Source organism: Conger conger, chromosome 6 (assembly GCF_963514075.1).
Source record: "Conger conger chromosome 6, fConCon1.1, whole genome shotgun sequence".
In the NCBI taxonomy this organism is placed as follows: Eukaryota; Metazoa; Chordata; class Actinopteri; order Anguilliformes; family Congridae; genus Conger; species Conger conger.
In genome coordinates this window covers 60,866,626-60,891,723 of record NC_083765.1, presented here as the reverse complement: position 1 = coordinate 60,891,723, position 25,098 = coordinate 60,866,626, and the positions used below count along the sequence as shown (strand labels likewise).

The 25,098-nt window shown below is 42.0% G+C and overlaps 1 protein-coding gene across 1 annotated transcript in view; it reads left to right on the top strand.

Annotated features, from left to right (window-relative positions):
• The window catches only part of LOC133130439 (cingulin-like protein 1), a 44,436-nt gene that overhangs the window by 7,203 nt on the left and 12,135 nt on the right, over positions 1 to 25,098 (top strand). The window contains exons 4-13 of the mRNA XM_061245040.1: positions 1,373 to 1,475; positions 2,007 to 2,108; positions 3,751 to 3,899; positions 4,416 to 4,554; positions 5,296 to 5,508; positions 17,488 to 17,694; positions 18,746 to 18,850; positions 19,714 to 19,866; positions 20,388 to 20,558; positions 23,809 to 23,970. Of these exons, the coding sequence (XP_061101024.1) occupies positions 1,373 to 1,475; positions 2,007 to 2,108; positions 3,751 to 3,899; positions 4,416 to 4,554; positions 5,296 to 5,508; positions 17,488 to 17,694; positions 18,746 to 18,850; positions 19,714 to 19,866; positions 20,388 to 20,558; positions 23,809 to 23,970 (1,504 nt within the window). The remainder of the gene's footprint in view (positions 1 to 1,372; positions 1,476 to 2,006; positions 2,109 to 3,750; positions 3,900 to 4,415; positions 4,555 to 5,295; positions 5,509 to 17,487; positions 17,695 to 18,745; positions 18,851 to 19,713; positions 19,867 to 20,387; positions 20,559 to 23,808; positions 23,971 to 25,098) is intronic.

Genomic DNA, 25,098 nt, shown 5'->3' with positions numbered 1-25,098 from the left:
CCTTGATAAGCTGAATCAGGTGTGCTGCGCTAGAAGACCTGAAAACCTGCACCCACCCTGGCTCTTATCAGATAACATTGGACAACCCTGCTCTTAACTCTATAGTCACATTATCTTTACAGTGGGCTTGCAGCAGTGTTATTCACTAAACATTTTTCATCTTTATCCTCAGCCAACTTATTCGTTTTTGGAGATTTATTATTTGCTTTATACTGAATACTGTCATTAATCCTTACATTATGTTTATATTATACACTCACTGAGCACTTTATTGTGAACACATGTATATCTATTCATGCGATTATCTCATCAGCCAATTGGGTGGCAGCAGTGCAGTGCACACAATCATGCAGATATGGGTTAGGAGCTCCTGTTCATGTTCACATCAACCATCAGAATGGTGAAGAAATTTGATCTAAGTGACTTTGACCATGGAATGATTGTTGGTACCAGAGGGCTTCACATTAATACATACTATTCTGAGAAGTCAGGAAAATGGACACAGATCTGATCACGAGTTATAACTGACACTAGTCATTCATCACTAGGCAGTATATTCCTTTATATGCTGTAATCTAGCCATAATATGCTTTTTTAATTCCCTCCATAGTTTGCTGTGAGACTGTAACCTCTTTGCCAGATAACACATTGCACAACAAGAGAGAGAGCGCAACGGAGAGAGAGATAGAGCAGGGGATTAAATAATCTCTTTAAATGTTTCAAGGTTTTTAAATCTATAAAGTAAATATTAGCAACTGCGGGTAAAAAAGCTCTTAAGAGACTAAAGCTGCTTGGGAAAGCCCTACAGAAATGGTCCGTTATAGGGAGAATGGTCAGTGTGTAGATGTAATTAAGATAATGCACCATGACCAGCTATGGCAGTTAAATCCGATGGATCAGCAGTGACCTTTGAAGTCTGCATGGGTAGACCAATCCATGTAAGAAATGTGCACAGCAGTAAATCCAAACTCCCATGAGCACGATATCCTGTTGCGATGAGAAAGATGGGCTTATTAGTGTGTGATTGGATATGCTGTACTTTAAATGTTGCTGTACAATATATTTTAAAATAGCTTGTTTTACTTATTGTTGTGCAGCATTATAATCTGCCAATCAGAATGTGTAGAAAATAATCCTACATTTAGTCTAGAAAAATGGCTGAAATATTTTTTGGCTTGATATCTAGTTGGCAAAGTAAGTGAAGTTACTTGGCAGGTCTCTATACATTAACACAAATATTAAAAAGCTATACATAAAAAAACAGTGGGCCCTTTTACCAATAGTCAAGAATGAGGGGCCTTTCCTTAAGTCTTATCCACCACTTAGACAGAGATTTGTTATTTTAAAGCACCTTTGTCCCATGTGTTTGCAGAAGTGGTGATAACGATGACGCTACCAAGAGGAAAGTCAACCTGGTCTTTGAGAAGATCCAGACCTTGAGGTCCAGGGCTGCTGCAAACGTGCAGGGGGACAAAGTGAGCCATTGTTTTAGAGGTTTAATTATGCTCAGCTTGCAGCTAACAAAGTGAGCTACTTATATGAGGGAGGGAAGCTTTTACTTTATCAGGGTACTGCTTATGGCCACCAGTTACTGTTAATCTGTTGATACTGTTATTCTAATGTTTAACCATGTTTCTGGGGATGTTTATTATGTCTGTTAGGCTGCCTGAACTCATTTAAAGATGGAGCTAAAATTCTGGATAATATAGGATAGAATTAAAGGCATCTTGGGGACGGTTTAATAAGGATAGTTTAATAGTAAAATTGCATCCCTGCATGTTTCACTTTAGCCGGATGCTTACTGTAATATAATTTTGTAATTAAAAATAATGTAAATGAACAATGTGAATTCAGCCTGCATATGCACAATTTCTCTGCTTACAAGTACTGCATGGCTCTGAAAGGGCAAGGAGATGTGCTGAGACGCTAAATGTGCAGAAGACCTCGACCGTGTTTTGGAAAGACGGCCTGTGATGAACGTTAAAAATGTTCTTGCCTCCTCACAGTCTCCCGGCACAGCTGCAGAGAGCAGGGCGGTGCAGGACCTCAAGGCCCAGCTGGAGAGCAAGGTTACAGAGCTGACAAAACAGCTGGAGGAGGAATCTAAGGTAGATCACCAGTGGTATCACAAGCACAAACCGATCCGAATCGAGTTTTGGTCCTCTTGTGGCATGGATTCACTGAGTCCTCCCATCACCTGTAACTTTGTAAAGCTGTTCACTGCCAGCAGTTTGGATTAATAGCCGGTGCCTCCGATTACAGACTAAAGGCCCATTCACACCAAGAAATATAACTTTAAATGATAACTATAAATGTAACTATAACGATAACAATGTGAGCATACACACTGATGAACGATGATGTTTTATGAATAGCCATTTTGAATGTGAAGTCTTGTAACTTCAGATGGATTGGCTGTCAGTGTTTATCATTAATGCAGCTTGACAAAATTGCTCTGAAAGTGATCTTAACAATATTTTAGATTTTTAAATCCAAATACCTATACAGTAAATCCTCAAATTGTGTCCGGGATTCTATTTGAAGCCAGGCCTCGAATAATAGCCGGGGGCGTGGTCGATTCGGACAAAGAAAGGCCGGCCCCCAAATACAAGCCGGGGTAATATTGCCTACCAGTAGGGCTATCAGTCCATGAGCACTAGAAGACATTGTTTCGATTTAACTCAATGAAATAAAAGAGCTCTTCTTAATATTTTATATTGTTGGTTGGTTTAATACTGTTGCCAATGAAAAGTCGTTGTCCTACACCATGGGTCTCCAACATGTTGCTCTTAAGCTACCAGTCGCTTGCCGCCCCCTTCTGAGTAGCTTGCCCAAGACTGAAGCAGTATACATTTAAACACAATTGTTGCCGCGAGGCATTTCAGCCTACGAATTTAATAAAAAGTAAATCAGGCAAAATTAAAAATTAACTCAATTTAGGCTACTTGGCTACGCAATAAGGTTTCCATGTATTTACAGCACAGCGCACGTTCAATGAATGAATGAAAGCGGCTGCCTTGACTCGCAATAAACAGACGGGTGGAAATCCCGACACTCTTTCAACTACATAAAACTTAACAGTGAACCATCAAATACCCCCCAGATTTCAGTGCCCATCAGTCCCAACATTTAGCAATTGAATCAAACAGTCCAAAAGTAAATTAAATCCCAAACCAAAGCGAAAATCTTTTGATAGCCTACCGGTATGCTGCTCCAAATGAAACGCATGTCTCACAATAAAACCTAATAAGCCTAATAAGAAATAAAGGCCTGCCTCGAATACAAGCCTGCCCCAAATAAAGGCCTGTGCTTTGTGCAGCCTAAGTAAATAAAAGACCCCGGCCACAATTTGAGGATTTACGGTAGTTATCATTATAGTTATCACTCTTGGTGTGGACGGGCCTGAAGACAGAATAGTCACTCCCTCCTGCTTACCCTCCTGAGACCCAGGAGAAAGGGTTTAAGTATTTTACTGGGCTTTTTTTTTTTTTTTTTCTACTCCAAGCGTCTTGGATGACAAAAACATCTTGCAGTGAAAATATTTGTACAAATATATTCGATTTAATTTTAATTGACTTTCCCTTATGTTAAGAGACATACTGTATAGAGCTCAGGGAAGCCAAAATGAATGTCCTCATTTGAGGAAGCAGGGTCTCAGGAGTGCCATTGCTCCTGCTTCAGTTACCCGTGGCCAGCATCACCCTGCCGGTCACGTGCTTCATCCTGACGGGCTCTGTGTGTGCCGTGCAGAAGCAGCGGGGGCTCGTGGAGGCCTGTGAGAAGGCCGGGGCAGACACTAAAGATCTGGGCGTGAAGCTGAGCTCCAGCCGGGAGGAGTGCAGGAAACTCCGGGAGCAGCTCTCCAAAGCCGAGGCTGAGCTGCAAACGTCCCTGGAAGAGTAAGAGAAGCGCTGGCCCCTCTCAAATCTTTCACAGAGAGACTTAAGCAATAGCTCATTTTGTCACAGCTATGGAGAGTTCTGCCCACTTATGGATACACATCTCATGCACAATGCTCATCATACACCAGCTAAGCTGGATAGGGAGATACCCAATTAATACAGGGGATGATTACGTTGACAGGTTGAAAGAGGCAGGTTGGGACGTTTTGCTGCTTAAGTTGTCAAATATCCTTCCTGGAACTACCTCAGAATTTGAGTGTGTCTTATTGGGCCCATGGATGTGTGTGTAAGTGCTCTAACTGAACTTGAGCCGAAAAGCATGCGCATGTTCTTCCCAGGGCCCCGGGAGCAGGGTGTACATGTTTTAACTGCCCCATTGAACAGTAATTACTGAGTTACATTCAGAACAGTGTGTGTATGGTGTGCGTGCATGTGTGTGTGTGTGTATATATCTGTAAGTGTGTGTGTGTGTGTGTGTGTGTGTATGTGTTCTGACCTCCCCTGCTGTCCCAGTCTCTACCAGGAGAAGATGGAGAGGGAGCAGTGCCAGTCTGATATCAGGGACCTGCAGGACCAGCTCTCAGAGATGCATGACGAGCTGGACTGCGCCAAGAAACCCTCGACGGACGAGGAGATGACCATCATGATGGAGGTAAAACTGGCTCTGGAGAATGCCCATCCCACTGTGGTTTTGCCTCATTCCTTTAATGAAGTTGTCTGGCTCCCTAAGACCAACAGTAAGGGAACGTGTCCTAATTTATACTCATTCATACTTTGGCAACAAAGTGTTGTGCGACATGTCCACAGACCAAAATAATGCTGATTCTACACTTCTGACGTCAAACCGATGAGTGTCGGTGATGGGTGTCCTGTACCTGCAGATTTTTGTAAGATCGCAGACGCCTCTTTGACTCAAACGAAGACAAAAGGTTGCCATGGTGAGGATACTAGTTTACTATTAGGCTACTTGTTTCTACGAATGAAGATGTTTTGTTTACATAGCTAGCTAGGACATTGGACGGGTATGAGGAGAAGCCGGTTGCTATAGTTACAAAGTGCTGTAAGTGCAAAACGTCATCAGACCAAGTTCTGTCAGCAGACACTCTGTCACCAGACACTTTGTTGCCAAAGTATAAAAATGTGTTAGTGTGATTGGCAATGTACGCACTGCAAAAAAACTTAATATCTTAGTCTTATATTTATATTATTTATTATTTTATTTTTATTACTCTTTTTTGCTAAATGTGACAAAGAAACTGCCAATGAGGTGAGAAACTTTACTTGTCATGCAGTAAGAAACAGTAAGAAAAAAAAAAGAAGGACAGTGGGCAGACAAAGGATGTTATTCAGCTCCTAATTTCACCAGACTCCTCCCGTCCTCCCCATCCTATAGACAATAATGCAGATGAAGCTGGAGCTTGAGGAGGCGCAGCTGGCGAAGGAGATGAAAGAGGAGGTTCTGCACAAGAGGGAGCGAGAGCTGACCGCCCTCAAGGGGGCTCTGAAGGAGGAGGTGGCCTCTCACGACCAGGAGGTGGACATCATGAAGGAGCAGTACGAGCAGGAGATCCAGAAGCTCAGGTTGGCTGCTGAGGAGGCCAAACAGGTAACTTAAAGGTCCCATATTCTATATTTTCCAGTGTTTTATTTTAGGTCCTGATATCCATAAAAAAAAGTTTGTTTACAACAAACTAGCTCTATCCAGTTTTACATGTCCATTCTCACAAGCTTTACCAAGAACAGGCTGTTTTAGTGACTGTGACTTTAAGGCTCATTCATATCAATGAATCCCAAGGGGTTTTGGCTTTGGTTGAGAAAATTTAGTTTTAATAGGGGCTCAAAACAATATGGCACTCTTGAGATTTTACAGTAGTTACGCTTGAGTGCTCTTGGGACTGAATGGGTTAACATGACAGCAGAACTCAGACAGTCCTCAGGCTGAAACGCTCTCTGTGTGCTTTTTCTATTGTACTGCAGTACAATGTGAGGAAACTATGGCTTGGACAAAACCTAGACGCAATTATGGGCTATAATAAGTAGATGAGTCAGTCATCTTTAATTTCATATGTCTGGCTCTGCTGCTGCAGCCTATCCACTTTTCACGCTTTGTGTGATCAGAGATGCTCTTCATTACACCACTGTTATAATGTGTGGTTATTTGTGTTACTGTCACCTTCTAGTCAGCTTTGACCAGTCTGGCCCTTCTCCACTGCTGTCTTTCATTAACAAGGCGTTTTTGCCCGTAGAACTGCTGCTCACTGGGTGTTTTTTGTTTTTCGCACCATCTTCTGACTGTTGTGCATGAAAATCCCAGGAGATCAGCCATTTTTGAGATACTCAAACCACCCTTTCTGGCTCCAACACTCATTCCACAGGCAAAGTCACTTAGATCACATTCCTTCCCCATTATGACATTTGGTCTGAAAAACAGCTGAAAATATTTGATTAAATATTTGCATTAACAAGCTGGTGTACAGGTCGACCTCATAAACTGCTCACTGAGTGTATATGCAAGTTGATTTCAAATGACATGATACAGATTATATACAGTTTCACAATGGAATAGTCACCCTACAATACACATTTTCTTTAAACTGGAATACATTTTTGACATTCACAATTATATTATTAAAATAAGATATTGTTGGACATTTATTATATATAAATATGCAGCTTATGAGCCTACATTCAATTTAACACAATCAATTTAAATATAATGCACTGTCTAACCGACACATTGAACAGCAGTTGAGAGCCAAGAGCAGCTTTTAAATCCAGTTCTGTTGTGACGAGACTGCAATGGAATTTAAAAAGGCACACACCCTTTTCACCCGCGAAAACTATTTCATAACCCTCTCAGTTTTTCAAATGCTTCTAACTGAAAATTAATAGGTATTCAGAGACTGTTTAGGTTATCATTGTTATGCACACAACTTCATTCTGACATGATCGCTGGCAGTGTTTGCTGCAAAATCAATGCCACTATTAAGCCAGATGGAAGAGGTTGGGTCCTTCTGATGTTTTAATCTTTAGATGACGATGTTCCGCTGTTCGTGCGTTACGTTCCATTATTATTGGATGGTCTTGATGTGCAGTAGGATTGTAGATTATTTGTGACCCATTTGCTCTCGTGGATCAAGTTTACTCAGTTTCCATTCCTTGTTCCTCCCTCCCATGCATCTAAGCCTCACTAGCAATAGACAGAAGATTAGATCAGCATCTGCACTTAAATGAAATATGAGCGTTAGATTTTCTTCTTCAGAAAAGCATTTACAAATAGTGACTCACCAAACTGTATTTTCCGGAGAAACAAGGAACACTTGTTTAGTTAAGAGGAAATATTTATTGAATGCAGTCCAGAGTTCCATCAGTGCAGGTTGGAGACTATGAAGTTATATGATAATGTTCCTGCCAAGATTCTCGCCTCACGCTGGAGGTCACTGAATGTTTTGATTACATTTTAAGGCTTTAGGAGACGTCTTATCTCGAGTGACCTACACAGTTTACATTGTTTTCATACAGTCTGTTTATAAAGCTGGATATTGTAATGTAGCTATACAGTACTTTGTGTGCTCAGGGGTACGATGGCAGTTCTCTTCCTCTGACCCACAGCCTCAGCTGGTAAATGCCCAGTTCCCTCTACAGGTTACTGTACACATTTTGTGTTGAGTATGGAGCTGGTCTGAACTGGTGAACCAGCTACGAGATGTTTCAAAACAATAGCTTGGTCAGTTTTCTTCAGCGGGGGGTGGGGGGGGGACTTTCAGTTGGTGTGCTCTTCCCTTACCCCAGTGTGCCACAGTCTCTCCTCTGGTTGATTGACAGGCTGTGATCTATCCACTCCAGCTACATGAACTTACGGTACAATAGGTAAGATTAGGTAACATTGTTACAAAACTATTGTAAATCCTATCCGATCATTGAAAAAGGCTTACTGGCACGGTGACTCATCCTCTGCCTGTGTTTATAGTCCTTAAATTCGGGTTTCAAAATATACAGTTGATGGCCCGACGCATTGTATAACTGTTCAATAATTCAAGCTCATTGGTTGAAAATTGGTTCTAATTTCCACAGCCAATGGTGTTTCAAGATCAGTGGATTTACTGAGAAGGGGAAGGGATAAACAGTGTTGTAGTTTGAAGGTGTTTGCTGCTGCTATTCCTCTCTTGACCGTTAAAAGTCAGAAATTATACCTTTAGGACTATGGGCACTGCTGAGCCTTCCAAATGAGGAGAGGAAAGAAGTATAGGTATAGTTTTAAAAAAGTTGAAGGTACTGTTGGACTTTCTGTCCCGTTCCCCCACACATTTTGATGTATGCTATGGGTTGAAATAATTATTGCCTTCTACATGATCATTTCAGCCTCATTGGGAGTTCCTTGACATAAATTAACATTACTGTATCACTGGTCATAAAACCATGCTCATAAAATCTTGTTTGACCAGCTCAATTTTCAAACTGGCCAAACTGGGCATAGCTGGATTACTTAATCTGATTAGCTCTCAGCATTCAATTTGAAAATTTAATATTTTGGAGAAATGGTTCTGTTTGCAGTGTGCAACATATACAGAACATTAATTGCACTCGCAACACTGCTTTACAAATGCATGGACTTTCCCTATGTCTCACTTTATCAAAGAAAGAGTCTAGGTATTGTTTTTGAACAGGTTGTTGACTATCAGGCAGAAAATTTGGGGCACGTGGGGGAGTTGGTAATTATTGCCAGTTTGAGCGAACAGGTCCCGCTGTTCTTCTGCTTCTAGGGGAAGGTGGTCCCATTCTTCTCTCTGCTGAGGTCATTTCCTTTGTTAAAAAAATCCTTTCCTTCTTGGCAACAGAGGTCGCCATGTGAGTGTTCACTTTAAGAGCCAAAGGACACTGTATATTCTCACTCTGTCCACTCTACAGACAATAGACAAGTGTTTTCATTTCTCTTCGTTTTTTTGTTGTTTTTAGTTCTGTGGAAACCCCAGTTGTCTAGCTTGTCAAAAAACAATCTTTATGGCCTACTCAAAATGCACAAACTGCAGGTCATAAAAACGTCCTCCTCTGTATCCATAAACAGTGGCACTCGGTCACTGAGGTTAGCAAGTTGTTTGGGACTGTATAGCTCTTTGTGTTTTTAAGAATGATTGTGAAGCTTGTGCTATATATTCCTATGGAAGATATCTGGTTTTATTATGATTCCTTATCTGCTGAAGTGTATGTTGGTTACCCAGGAGCTCCAGAGAAAAGGTGTGTTTGTGTAAGAAGAGATGAAACAAACACATGCTTCCTTTTTCCCCTTTATTTTTAAACTATAGTCGAAACGGTGTTAGACATGTTGTACTGTCCTTCTGTCCTTTACTGCTTTTGTTGTGATTAAGAAAAACAAAGTACAGTAATTCTTTTTTTTTGACAGTACTTAAGAATATTTTAAAGCAGGAGAAATGTAAATGTACAGAACAGCCTATATGTACAGGTTTGTTGGAGGGCGTGCTCGTAGACAGTGTGGAATCTGTTGTCTTCCTCTCAGTGAAGGTGGGGTTTCTGAGCTGGATTTCAGTGCACTGCAAAAAGTGTCTTAACAAGCATTTTAGTCTTAAGATGTTATTTGTTTGTTTTATGTTAATATTTGCTTAACAAGTGAAATGTTATTATTCCATTGGCAATCTTGAAATGAGATTTGCTTGACAAGTGAAATTTTCTCACCTCATTGACAAATCTTTAAATTAGTCACCTCATTGGCAGTTTTCTTGTTTCATTTAGCAAAACAGTTATACAAATAAGAAATGAAATCTAAATATAAGACTTAAGATAATTGATGTTTTTTTTGCAGTGTAACTGGTCTGTGAAGGTTAGGGACCTGAGCAGGGTTACTGGCCCTTATGTCTCTTGCCCAAATTCCAGATTCTCCGCACCCTGGGTCAGGATTGACCCCTCCTCCCTGGCCTCTGCTTGGCTCTCTGGGCTTGGTGTGTTTGTGTCTGGCCTGGTGCCCCCCAGGTCTGGCCTGGTGCCCCCCAGGTCTGGCCTGGTGCCCCCCAGGTCTGGCCTGGTGCCCCCCAGGTCTGGCCTGGTGCCCCCAGGTCTGTCGTAGTCTGAAGGGGCTCTCACAGATGGTGGTCTGGTTCCACAGCTGATGACAGCTGCACTCAGTACCTGGGGCTGATTTAGTGACCAGCAGGGAGAGGGAGGGATGGAGGGAGAAAGAGAGACTGGGGTCCAGGACAAGGATTGCAATGGGATTCTGTTTCGGGCCCATTGATCTGGCTTACAATCTCGGGGTATGAAATTGACACCCTCCACCAGCCAAAACTAAATTTTTGATTGTGGCTGGTAAGATTTTTCTTCTCAAGCAGCCACTTTGGCAGGTAACCATCCCAGTTGTGTTGTATTGTAAAAGGTGTGGCTGATAAAATGTTGAAAATGGCCGGTGATTTGTAGAATCCACAAGCCACTCTGGGCAGGTGGGTGAAAAAGTGAATTTGAGGCCCTGCAATCTAGAGCATGTTCTCCCCAGTACAGGAACCTGCCCGTACATGCAGAGATTAAAAGGGGTGCTGCTGACGACCAAAAAAGGTTAGGATTGCAAGAGGTTCTGTGTGCGTTGCTTTCCCTATTTCACATGCGTGTGGGGTTTTGCGCGTACGGAGGTGAACTGCAGTAGCACGGCTGAAGAGAGTCCTCTTTTGGCTTGAAAGCAGGACGCGATCGTGGCCCGATTACGGCTCTCATTGTGTCGTTTCAGCTCTGCGCAGCTGTGTCTGAATGACTGCGCTCTGTGCCAAACTGTGTGCGAGGCTTTGTGTTCCTCAGAAATACCCCCTGGAGAGCCCGTTCTGGAGGCGGGGCGATGGGTCACGTTCCACAGTGGGGTGAGGGTAGGGGAACAGGCTCACAGGTAGAAGTCACAGGGCCTCTGTCATTCAACTCCACCTGGAGGTAGGATGAATAGGGAAGTTTGTGTTTTTTTGGAGATCTGTTTATTGAAGCTTGTACTGCAGGTAAGAGGGCCCAGTGTAAGTAAGAAGGAACAATTTGGAGTCATTTCTTTAATAAGGGTTTAAATCTTTGCATAACTCCATATTGAAGAATCATTTAAGCTTTGGATTTATATAAAAAATATTTATACTCACACAAAAGATTTTTATAGAACACTTAATTGCATATTATAGCTGTTTATTTATAATAGTTATAATAGTTCCCATAATTGTAGAATAAAAGTGATCCTTTAGGATTTGGGTCTTCCTCTCTCCATAGTTTAGAAGGCCCGATCATGTGATCTTCATAAGGTTAGTATTTGTATGGAGAAAGATTATACTTGACCAGCAGATCGTTGTTGAGAAGCTTAGAATAGCGGTAACCGAGTTGTGAACATGTGAAGATGGATTTCTCAGATGTGGTCCGTTTGTATACTGTGATCGGTGACCATTGCGTCATCACAGCTGCAGCTGAGGCAGATGACATCCCTTCATCCTGTTTACTGCCGCAGTTGAAATTGTTCTTCCCTCTAGGGTCTTTCAGCGCACTTATCCCTGGTTATGGGTATGCACTTTGTTGTACGTCGCTCTGGATAAGAGCGTCTGCCAAATGCCAATAATGTAATGTGATGTAATGTAGGAGTGAGCGAGAGAGTGAGAGCGGGAGAGAGGGAGTGAGATGTATTATTATTGTATTGTTATTTATTAGGAAATTATTTATGAGTGAGATGTGTATTATTTCTGTTAGTTTAAGACAAGCTGAAAATTTTTTTTACAGTCAATTCTTCATAGCTATATGAACACATCTAAAAGTCTGTATTCCAAATAAATTATAAAATTGTAATACTTGTGTATTTTCACACCAAAGTTTTTTCCATCCAAATTTTTAAATGAGTTTTTACGTGACTGTGTACAAGTGTGCGCGTATGTCGATGTATGTCACTTTTATTTGGGGCAGGCTTGTATTCGAGGCAGGCCTTTATTTCTTATTAGGCTTCTGTTGTAGAATTTTATTCTTAGAAATAAAGTAAAAGGCTACACTTAAAGTTGGCCAAAACTGTTCAACACTTCCTGTAACCGTTCAGAAATCAATTAGTGTAGGCTAATCAGGAAACACCGTTTGGTAAGTCTTAACAGACTTAGTTTATTGCAAATATTCTCGAACACAAGAAATCACATACAAGTCCAGAATCCATAAAATAACAACTTGAGAGACACACCTTCATGAACAATAACAAATTAGTGTAGATAACAGCAAGTTAAGGATCTTTTTTTCCTAAAGTGCGTTTTATTGTGAGACATGCGTTTCGTTTGGAGCAGCATACTGGTAGGCTATCAAAAGATTTTCGCTTTGTTTGGGATTTAATTTACTTTTGGACTGTTTGATTCAATTGCTAAATGTTGGGACTGATGGGCACTGAAATCTGGGGGGTATTTGATGGTTCACTGTTAAATTTTATGTAGTTGAAAGAGTGTCGGGATTTCCACCCGTCTATTTATTGCGAGCCAAGGAAGCCGCTTTCATTCATTCATTGAACGTGCGCTGTGCTGTAAATACATGGAAACCTTATTGAGTAGCCAAGTAGCCTAAATTGAGTTAATTTTTAATTTTGCCTGATTTACTTTTTATTAAATTCGTAGGCTGGAATACCTTGTGGCAACAATTGTGTTTAAATGTATACTGCTTCAGCCTTTGGCAAGCTACTTAGAAGCAGGCGGCAAGCGACTGGTAGCTTGAGAGCAACGTGTTGGAGACCCATGGTGTAGGACAACGACTTTTCATTGGCAACAGTATTAAACCAACCAACAATATAAAATATTAAGAAGAGCTCTTTTATTTAATTGAGTTAAATCGAAACAATGTCTTCTAGTGCTCATGGACTGATAGCCCTACTGGTAGGCAATATTACCCCGGCTTGTATTTGGGGGCTGGCCTTTCTTTGTCCGAATCGACCACGCCCCCGGCTATTATCCGAGGCTCGGCTTCAAATAGAATCCCGGACACAATTTGAGGATTTACTGTATGCTCTTTAGTAACTTTGGTTTCATCTTGTCTTTAAAAGCCCATCATACATTCAGTAGTACTTGGTGTTTTTATAAGTAAGCACAAACAATGGATTTGTTTTATTGACTCCTTCAGTTTTTGTGTCTGACCTCTGCATGCACTGGCTGACCCCAGTGGACTGTAGTACATACTAGCAAACACCTGCAGTGTGTTCAGACTCCCCTATCATCAGTCTCTTTAATCTGGACAGCTCTGCCTCCCCCTTCGTCATGATCCAGAAGGGATTATCAAATATCCTGACCTGTTCAGATGTGTCGGAACAGTGTTGGGGGTCAGCTCAGGGTCAGATTATACTTTTATTTCAGTGCCGCACAGAATTATTTGACAGCAGATTAACAGGAAATTAATTTAAAGTTGTATTCAGATTAAATGATAAGAATGTCACAATGACAGGTCAATGTAAGGTCAATTTCTCTCTTGTTATTTAACATTCGCTCCTGTAGTGGGTCCCGTAAAGACTCAGCAAAGCCTAAAAACCAACGGCAAGGCCATGCAGTCCAGCCTGAGTACACAGAATCTGAAGACCCGAAGATCTGAAGACCAGTGTCCTCTCAGCCTTGTGCTGCTGTTCAGTGTCATTCACCCCGTTCTCTCAAAGTGGACACTGGACACGACCGGAGGGTTAATGTTTAACAGTGAGGAAGCAGTTGGGAGTACGCCCAGGGCCTTTTGAAATGCCGTGTTCAAATGGAGATTTTTATGAGAAGAGGAGTCAGTAAAATTAAACTAGAGAATAGAGAATAGTGATCCCAGGGATCATCCTGCAGACCTGTGGACAGAGCCCCTGAGTTTCTGCCAAAACATACAGTAATGTTTACTGTAGCATTGATTTAGCAAGTTAGTATCTGGCATCTGTGCTGCTATTAGTTATCCCCATCATATGTACTGAACTGTGAGCGGCTCTGGATTAGCATGAATGCTAAACTACTGCATGCTGCCCTACCTGTCTAGCCTTACAGAGGCCTGCTGTCTAGACTCTCCCAATGATAGGAGAGAGAGACTCACCCTGTCTCCACCATGCCTGGTCCCAAGCACTGTGCTTCATGCCTGTCAGGCTCCTCACTGGAAAAAGTTACAAGCAATTTAGTCTTTTAATAAGACTTATGATCTTACTTTTTTTTCTCAAGTAGAAAATGTTAGTAGATGGTAAATCTTGAAATGTGTCTCATTGGCAATAGTTTCAACTTATTTTGCAAAACAGTAAAATAAATATGATTTTAAGTCTCAATATAAGACAAAAATACTTGTTATTTTATTTTGCAGTGTAGATGTGGAGATGTTGAAATTCTGAACATGAAACAAACTGCTTGAATGATTGCTGTCTTGGAAACTGGGAATCGGTTCTAGGCAAAGTTCCCGGCAAAACTTTGAATAATTTATCTGTTGAGCGAGAGCCATTTGCCTCTGATTCAAAATGGCGACCTTCTGGCTGCAAGCCCTGTTTTATAAATATTGCGCCTCAGTGCGGAGCAATACCGTGTGTAAATGTAGCTGAAACCGGCTTCACATCTGTAGATGAAATAACTTGGTGCGCTGAAGCATATGGAGGAAGGTAATGCAGATAGCAATATTGAGGGCTGGACGGCACTAAACAGTGTGGGAAATACTGGCTGCCTATTGTACAAACAACACAAGTGCGCGCTGTAAACTTGTCTTTGGCAGCTGTACATACTGCAGTTTGTGGGCATTAACTTCTCGTGGAAGTTCTCTGTAGACTTTTAAATGTTACAAGTGTCCTGTGCAAATCTCACAAAGTTAGCCTGTGAAGACGTGTCAGTGATTGTCACGATTGTTCGGTTTTGTTTCCGTACAATTTCAAAAATACGACTGAGCTGAGTGTTCTCAGGAAGGATAAGAGTGAGAGAAGCCAAAATTGAATGTGAGGATGCAGGGTCTCAGGAGGTTAAATCTGATATATTTTAAACGTTGCAGCATTTTTACTGGATGAATTTAGGTACAGTGCCATGCAGAAGGGTAAACCAACAATCCTATCTGGTATATGGGACAGTGTCAGCTATTGCCATAATTGTTGGTTTTTGTTTTCGTACCACAATTGTGTATCACTGAGGTAGAAGTGTGAGTTGGTTTTGGAGGTTGCAGATGGATTCTTATCTTGGCAGAGTTAACGTTATGAACAGGCACAGCAAAAAAACGAGCAAGTTGGGTGTTCTCAGGAGAGAAAAAACTGAGGGGTGGTTTTAGACACCCAGACAACAGTGGAATACAGCTGTACTTTTTAAGTGCTTAATTGTTCACGTTGTGGTCCCAGATAGCTTTTGGCTATCTGGGACTGCATCTTTGATCTGGTCAGGGTTGACCAGCATGAATGCACCTGCTTAACTGATGGGTTTCCTGTGCTAAGGCACCTGACTCAGGTCTGCTTCCTCCCCGTGACCCTGTGACCTCTTGGGTAATGGGGGGAGTGAAAGGAACGTTGTCAAACAGGCTGCGGCCCCAGGCCGGCTGTTTTAGTTAATGATCGGTGTTCTCATCGTTCGGTGGATCTGAGCTTGGACTGAGCACATGCTCCAGCGCCTGAGCCTGACTCGCCCCTGAGGCAGCCCCCCCCTCTCAGTGCTCAGTGCCCAGGGCCCTGAGGCAGCCCCCCCCCTCTCAGTGCTCAGTGCCCAGGGCCCTGGCTGAGGGTGGCGGGGACTTTGGACTCAACGTAGTAGACTTGAAAATCCATTGCTTCACTGCTAATGAGTAGCCAAGGGGGCTTACAGTGGCTTTGTAATGGCTGTGAGTTAAGTCCCACATATACACACGCACACATACCTGACAGAAGGCCATTCCCTCGCTCGATAATAACTCTGACGTCGTTCAGGTTCCCTGTAATTAGGTTGCTTGCATTGTCAGAATTCCCTGGCAGACAGGGGTGTCAGTAATGGCCGTATTCTACATCAGGAAAAAAAACGTCACTTTTTATTGACATAGTACACGTGTCTTGCTTGACAATATTGCAGCGAAAATATTTTCTAAATATCTTTTTAATTACATTTTTTATTTAATGTGCCTTATGTTAAGAAAAATACTGTATAGAGCTCAGGGAAGCCAAAATTGAATGTCCTCATTTGAGGACACAGGGTTTCCGGAGGTTAAATCGGATATATTCTACAACCTGTTTAAACTTTGCAGCATTTTTACTGGATGCATTTAGGTTAAGGGCCATGCAGAAAGGTAAACCTGTCTGGTATATGAGGCTGTGGATTTATTTTACACTAAAATGTATAATGCTGTCCTAGCCGTTGTTTTGTAGTGCAGGGTGTTGCAGCTGGTGTACAGCCAAACCTGTTTTTTGGCATTCTTTTCATGTCTGGTTTTCTCCAGGGAAACGTCAGTTCCAGTTAAAAAAATCTCTTCGCTTGGGTTCACATCAGATGTTAAGCGTGGGATGTGTAAGTCATCTTGTGGCAGACGTGTCATTTCTGTGAGATGGTTCTGTTGATTCCTTTGACCCTTTTGTAAAAAATATGTTGTACATTCCTGTAAACATCCCGTGCCAAAACATTTGAACGTGTATGTTCAAAAACACAATATTTTTACAGTAATGTGTCTCAAAAAGTATCCTGTACCCAACAATTCCCTCCTAAATATATTTCAGAGGATCTGAGCATTCGCAGCAGTGAAGAAAATCATTTTAAATCTTATTTTAAAAATTTAATTGGAAGTGGGAGACCTGTGTTCTGTACATTTCATCCAGAAGTCTGTAGAGAGATTGAGCCTGGTCTGCCTTTGGCTGAGAACACTGAGTCAGCAGGAAGTTTCCTGAAAATATTCCATCCCTTCCTGACACAGGGAAAAAATTTGGCGCCAGCAACTGAGTGCTGGCTAATTAGTGTATTCATGAAAGTTGTGTTTAAGGGGACAAGCATAAAATTGGTGGTAATTACAAGGCCTAAATACCTAGAAGTGCACAAATCTGGGAAGGTCTGAGCTGCTTTAAGCCGCAGAATGGATTTGAGAAGCCCATTACACTGGTCTGTTCATTAAAACCTGTTAGCCCTTTGCGTCAGACATGCTGTCTGTGTGTAGCGCATTAGTGGGAGCAACCAACTTGTGGTTCAGGGGGTTCATCTGTTGTCGCTTTGGCATACGATAGGCGAATAGCTAGTCTGGTTGATTTTGCAGGGATACCTTTGCCTGCTTGAGCTGAAAATCGACATATATCGCAGTGGAAATCAAGTCTGCTAAGACAATAGCTCTTGTTGACTCATGAGAATCACTATCGATAAAATTAGACTGAACTTATTTGCTTAAAAACACAGTTTATTATGGAATCCCTACATAAATGGACTTCATCTATACAGTGCTTTTATCCAAAGCACTTTACAAGTGAACACACACACTCACACACCAACGTTGAAAGGCTGGGAGTAATGGGGGTTAGGTGTCTTCCTCAAGGACACTTCAACACACCCAGGGCAGGGGATCGAACCGGCAACCCTCTGACTGCCAGATGGCCGATTTCACTTTCTGAGCTAATGTTGCCCTACATGCTGCCATGCCACATGATGTTGAATGTTAAAGTATGTTGCCCCCCCCCCCTCCTGTCCAGGCCAGCTCCTCAGCATGTCGGGAGAAGGCGGAGTTAGAGGTGGCGTTGGGTACGGTAGACGGGCGGGCGGGCCAGCTATCCCAGGAGGCCGAGCGGCTACGCCAGCGGGCCCAGGAGCTGGAGCGCCAGGTGGCCAAACTGAACCGCGTCGTGGACGAGGCCAAGCTGAGAGAGAGCCGCCTGGAGGACCGGGCAGGCCGACTGGAGGTGAGCCGGAGAGACCACAGAAGAAGAAAATAACCTCTGGGCTACCACGGACCCTTATACGGTTATAAAAAAAAATGTATTCAAATTAAAATAATAATCAAGTTATTTGAAGTTATTGCTTAGATATATAGATATAGATAGATCATTACGAAGCGCTGTACAGTAATTTGGGGGAAACTCGCTGTAGCATGTACCTCGCTGTAGCGCCCACCTGGGTGATGCACGGCTGCCATTTTGCGCCAGAGCGCTCACCACACACCAGCTGAGGTGGAGATGGAGAGAACATTGTTTTTGCCACTTGATGAAGGGATGATTAGGTGTCAGGTTGAAAGAGCCAGGTTGGGAATTTAGCCAGGACATTCTTAGATTATTGTTTTACAAGAACTGAAATGTGGCTTTTTTCGCACTAGCTTGAAGTAAATTATAATGAGGCCTAGCAATTCCATTGTAGTCATATTGCTTCCATATTGGCTAGCTTTTTGGATTGGACCATAAACCCACTACTATTACAACCGTTGATGATTGATATTCGCTGGCAGAGAGTATTTGCGAGAGCATATTTGTGCACACACGAAATCTGAAAGTAATGTTTCTCAGTAAGTACTTCTCTTCTTCAAAGAAGCATGATTTCATGGGAATTTGGCTAATAATCCTTGAAAATCAACTGTAATCCTTTCATGGGAAACACTGAAAAGCCATGGGAACTACAAATCAGATTTGATTAGGAACCCAGTGACCTGCGCTGATCTTTTCATCAATAGAATTATAGCTGTGAAGAGCAAAAAACAATAGTCATAAAATCCCTACACTCTCAGAAAAAAAGGTAAGAAAAGTACCTAAAAAAGTTAAAAAGCTTGTCACTGGGGTGGTACCTTATATGTGGTTTAATAATTTATTTGTACCTTTATGTGCTTGAAAAAGGTACTTGTACCCAATGAACACTATTGTACCTTTCAGGTATTTTGGGAAATGTGTTCCTTAAAGAACAAACATGTACCTCAGCTGTGTTGTTTTTTAAATGGCTTAAAGGGTTTGTTACCATTTGACACAGAAAGAGAAGAGACAGATGGAGGTGTCTCTGGACGAGGCCAGGGAGCAGGAACAGGAGACGTCCCAAGCTAACAGAACTTTAGCCACACGCCTTGATGAGTTACAGGTGAGATTGTGTCTCTCGTACTTCAGGAATGTTCTGGACTGTGGGAGGGCAGGAAGTGAGGCCATCACTGACATCATTTTGAACATTGCATGGGCTGCTGTCTGCTGAACCCTGTCTGGATATTATCTTCTCAGAAAGCATTGCTTATCAATAGCTGCCATGTCATTTCATGGAATCGCAACAACAGTACAGTCGAATTAATACTTGATTCATTCATTCATTCATGATGGCCTAAGTGATTCCATGTTTAATAGACAGTTTAAATCTGTAGTCTCTATAGTTATTAGTTATTAGTCTCTGTATTTTCTATAGGAAATAGCATCGGTACCCACAATTTTTTTTAATGCATTTTCATTATTCTGTTCTACAATATATATGAATAAGTATGGATCTCTCAGTGTGTTGCAGCATATTACAGAGCAGAGCATAATGAAACATTCTTTTACTGAACTTTAAATAAGTAAATCTTTTTTTGCAAATTTTCACTATTCTTTCCTAATAGTATGTAATATATTTCAGCACTAAGCTAAACATGATAATAAAAACTTCTGGGCAAATTTCTTTTTTTTTTGCAGTGGTAGATATATAGACTGATCATTGCATTTATATAGTGCTTTTATGGACACTCAAACCTGTGATGAGGGTGAAACTCACCTCAACTACCGGCAGCCATCTTGCGGCAGCTGAGGTGGAGAGGGAGATAACCATTTTTGCCAATTAAATCAGGGGATGATTAGGTGGCAGGTCGAAAGAGTCAGGTTGGGAATTTAACCAGGACACTGGTGAAGCCCCTACTCTTTCATGGGACATTTAATGTCCGCAGTGAGTCAGGACCTTGTGTGATCCATTTTTTTGTGACATAGAGAAACATGGCCAAACTGACCCAGGAATACAATGAGCTGAGTGACAGACTGAGGGAGGAGAGCAGCCAGAAGGACCTGATGAAGAAGACCAAGAACCAGGTGGAGGACGAGAGGAGGCTGCTGGACCGCACGGTGGAGAAACTGCAGAGGGCGGTGAGTGGAGGGGACCCGAGGTGCAAGGCATGCTCACCCACATTTAGGAGTGGTTAGTCATTTCCAGTCTGTGACATGAGCTAGCATATGCCGTTTTATGTCCTCATTAGCTGCTGCATTCTATTTTTAGCTAGATAGCTTGCATTATATTTGATTGAATATTTCAAATTCCAATTCTTTGTTGTCAGCTCTGAAATTGCAATGACTACTGGGGTTCTCCGAAGCAGAGTTACATTTTTGGTCCTCCAAAGTAAAAGAAAAAACTTCTGGTGAACTCGATATGTGCTTGCCAGTTTTGTATTTGAGGTTGGGGCTCACTTGATCACATGACCATTAACTTCTGTGCTCGATTTATGCACTAACAAGTCCACAAGTATTCAATTTGAGACACAGCCTAGAGTCTCATGGTTTTGCCTCATTAGGTTGTATGAAGGCGAAAGAGAACAGGCATATCTGCAGTGAGATTGCAGTGCAGCCAAGCTACGCATGCTGTACATTGGGTGTCTCTGCCGTTTCTCCAGATGGGCGAGATTGCGGAGGCCTCCCAGGCGTCTACTCTGGAGCTGCAATTGCAGATCAATGAGTACAAGGAGAAGAGCCGGCAGGAGACGAGTGAGCTCCAGAGGCAGCTGCGGGACAAGGACCTGGAGCAGGAGAAGGTTCGGCTGGCCTCCAAGAGGCTGCAGGAAGAGGTGTGTATGCGCCCCACTGGGGAACACAAGCTGTAAATAGCGTCCACCATTGTCCTGACTCAGTGTGCTGGAAAGCCCCCAAACGCTCCCTCTCAACCCAAACACGCTGGTACTCAAGCTGCCCATGAGATCATAGCTGTGGATTGTCCTATTTTAGCAAAGTAGGGGGGTGGAGAGGGATGTTACATTATTTTACGGTTATTTTATCCAAAGTTATTTACAGTTGATTTGACTAAGCATTTGACAAGGCTATTGTGTTCATTTTCACTGATCAGGTCCCTGCTGTAAAATCCATCCATGACTAGTTCAAAAGGACCAGCTACCAGCAGTCAAAACTATATTGAGCAGGGAATTGGTCTGAGCTGGACAACCAGCTACCCGCTATTTCAAAACATAGCTTGAGCTGCTCTTTTCAGTAGTGCTTATTTCTCTGTACTACTTTGATTCTGGAATAGTCAGCTCCATAACTGTTCAAAGTTTGAGTCTTTTGGGAACGCTTATTTCTACCCATCACGTGAGTTGATTGGTTGATTCGTAATCGGCCAATGGTCTGTGCAGGAGGAATACTGATGAGTCATGAACTTATACATTTGTTATATCAAGTTATGAATTGTGAAGTTATGAGTGGTTGTTATTCCTCATTGGGTGGGGCCACAACAAAAATATTTTGAAAAGTTATGCTGATTATACACATTTGCTATATAGTATGATGTGAGGTATTTATTTGTTTGTTTGTTGTCTTAACTCTTGGCTTGGCATGAGTGTTTTTAAAGACCATTTCTTGCTATGGCATTTCACAAAGAGTAGACATGATTCCTTCCAGTTTTCGGAACAACTTTTCAAGCAAATCTGCTCTTGGTTCATTAACATACTGGTTTGGGTCAGTTTGCTAAATGTTCCCAGCGGTCTCCTATTCAGGTGGTTTCGGACCTCCATCCAGGGTAGGCCATGGAAGCATGGCCATTTTGTGCCTTCTGGAAACTTAATGATGTGTGTATCCTCAGGAATTTGTGATCCCTCTAAGACTGAACGTCATCCATAAACTGGAGAACACCATTATCCAGTTGAATGGGTAATGATAATGACCAAGCAGATGCCACAGTGGGAATGGCCGTTACTTCAATAGGGATGTGTTCAATCAAGCAATAATCGCCTTTGTCTTTGTTAATGTGCGCAAGCTACCATGATTGGTTGACATCACATGCGATGAAGCCGAAAATTCATGTGTTGCTTCCTTTTTATAGCATTATGACATAGCTGGTAATACAGAAACCTCTTGAATGAAAATGAAGATCATTATTGGACTCAAGAGAAAAGTTTATTGAGTCATTAGTTTATCATTATTTTGTCTTCTTCTATGGTCTTCTGTCCTACACACCTTGGAATCTGGCTCTCATTCTTCATTCTCATTTGTGGGTCTGCTTATTTGTGGAATGTTGATGACCTACCTGCTCTTGGTGAAATATTACTTATGTATCAATAGGGAATGTAATATTTTGTTAGAAGCAGTGCACAGAATGTTTTTAATGCAATTTTGGATCAATGATATTTCTGTACCTGCAAACAACCTTATCAGGTGTGCAAATGTTTCTTTCTTCCTTCGTATACTGTAGCCTGGCATTCCCCACACAGGCTGTTTAATAACCATGCTCAGTGAACTCAGTGTATTTGTAAGCCCCCCTTACTTCCCTGTGAATCCTTGGTTGTTACAATGGTGCACTTTGACTTCCACGCACCACAGGAATCTTGGGAATGTTGTCTTATATTGGAGTAGGTAGGTAGTATAATCCATCTGGCAAAACCTGCGGAATGTTCTAGTAATATTCCTCTTCCTGCCCAAACCTCCCAATTCCTCCTAATGCTATCAGTTTGGATCAAGTGACAATTTACGTTTAGAGTTTTAGAGGTTATATAGACATTATAAGAAAATTGAAAATTAAGGTACAGCATATCAAATTAATAAGTTATCAGTACGTATATGATTGTTGGATAATAGAATAAGTGAGTTTGGGTGTGTGTGTGTGTTTGTGTGCGTGTCGGTCTGAACATCCGTCCCTCTGTCCGTCCGTGAGTATGTACCTGTGTGTGCTGGCTCCGAGGGAGTGAGAGTAATTACTGAAGCCGCTCCCCCCCTCTATTCAGGGCAATGTCCAGTAAATATAGGCTACTGTGGGGTCTAAAAATCTGAGATCACATTGAAAAACTAATTCAAAGCTTTACAAGAACTACACGAAGACCAAAGAAGAGCAAGGAGTGCTACACATTCCACAATCGCCTGACCTCAACCCCAACCACAAGGGGACACTTGAAGACTGACAAAAGCCAAGTATTCAGTAACATCACAAGATGCACTTTGAAACTTTGTGAAGTAATGTTGGGATAACATGGATCATAAGGTTTTGCGCATGTTGCCATGAAAGCAAAAGAGGGACAAACCAAGTACGAAGAAATTCTGAAATTAATGTACATATTCAACTTTTAACTCAAATTGTTATACTGATAATATAATTTGTAATGAAAAAGTTTTAATTAAATTAGAAAAGAATGCAAATTGAAGCATTTTTGCTAGTGGCCTCAGGACTTTTGAACTCACTTCCTTCTGTGACCTTATGTGCCTCTCTCAGCTAATGATGTAACTGCCTCCCCAGCTGCTGTCCGACCCCTGGCCTGACCAGGCTAGACGGTCAGATTACAGACCAAATGTTCTCATTACTTCACGCTTTAGTTCTTGGCAGAGTGAAATGTCATCATGATTTCTGCTCTTTCCCTGAAAGCCTTTTGCTTGCCAGTCTTGGTCTTGGTCCAGCAGCAGATCAACTTTGTTAATGAAAGGACTAACAGCAAACCCCAGTGCACTCTGTCTTTGCCAAACCAATTTGAAATGGCTAATTATCTTTGAAAAAAATGGTTTGGTAGCATTATTATTTCAATAAAATATTTTTATTTTGAGTGCCAAGGGTAAAGGTGAAGGTGCAGAACTGAAACTGAGCAATAAACAGAAACAAAATTTTTCAAATAGGTTTGATGAGAAACAAGTGAAATATCATTACTTAAATCCAAAGAAATGTGTTTGAAGTCATTGGATAAACCTTAAACAAAGCATGCAATGTATGCAACAAGTTTAAATAAATGTTACTCAAACGGTGAGTACTTCATGTCGTATAATGAATTATGTGTTGATAAGACTGAGCAGTATTGAGAACCGGAGGCCGGTGTTATAATGGTTTGCACATTCATGGTCTGAGTGCAGATGTCCCAGCTGGAGGAGGACCTGAGGCAGTGTAAACGGGAGCGGGACGAGGCTTTTCTGATGGGGCAGGACCTGAAGCAGAAGGTGTACGACCTGGAGGTGGACGTGGAGACCAAGTCCCACTGCAAGGACGACAGATCCAGGCAGATGAAGCTCATGGAGGTACCCATATGTGGGAATAGATGCTCTGGGGTGGGTAGAGTAGGTGTGTCCATCTCATTTGCATCGTAGTATTGATCTGTAACAGCTTGCTTTCTGACTTTGAAAATGAGCTGTTAAAAGTCAGACATATTTGTGGGCCTCAACAATTTTGCACATGGATATCTGATGGGCATCTCTATGATGGGGCGGCACGGATGGTGCAGTGGGTAGCACTGCCGCCTCACAGCAAGGAGGTCCTGGGTTCGAATCCCCGTCGGCCGGGGCCTCTCTGTGCGGAGTTTGCATGTTCTCCCCGTGTCTGCGTTGGTTTCCTCCGGGCACTCCGGTTTCCTCCCACAGTCCAAAGACATGCATGTTAGGCTGATTGGAGAGTCTAAATTGCCCGTAGGTATGAGTGTGTGAGTGTGTGAGTGTGTGAGTGAATGGTGTGTGTGCCCTGCGATGGACTGGCGACCTGTCCAGGGTGTATTCCTGCCTTTCGCCCAATGTATGCTGGGATAGGCTCAGGATAAGCGGGTTCAGATAATGGATGGATGGATGGATGGATCTCTATGATGGAGAGGTACCCTAAACGGTACTCTGACATCACAATATGGGGAGGGGCTGGAGTGGACTGCAGATCGCTTTTTTCAAATTTTATATGCGCCAGAACACGCTATTCTACCTGTTTTGTATGACAAAATGATATTATTTCACAAATGTTTAAATAATGGCATGGATTCAAATGTTTCACTATAAAGTAGGCATACAAACGTGTTTATAGCTAAAAAGGTGTTATAGAGCATACTTAATTTACAGTAATGATTTGGGATAACCAGACCCAAATATAGAAAGCAAGGGCTGTCTTGCAAATCAACAGAAGTTAGATAATGAGGTAGCCATATTTAGGTACAGTAAAGTGATTGGTTTTAATGACCACAGTGAGATAGTTTAACTTCAATGCAAAACACAGCATTTTCTACAGCACATTGCTGCTCTAGTGCACTGGCTTCTTTACAGGAATGCCGGACTGAGTCTCACTTAGTACAAGTGGCTCTGGCTTGTGCTTGTGAATAGTAATATTTCCCTGTTTACAACATAAATACATGGCGCCGTATTACAGAAACATACTATCTTAAGTACAGAGCT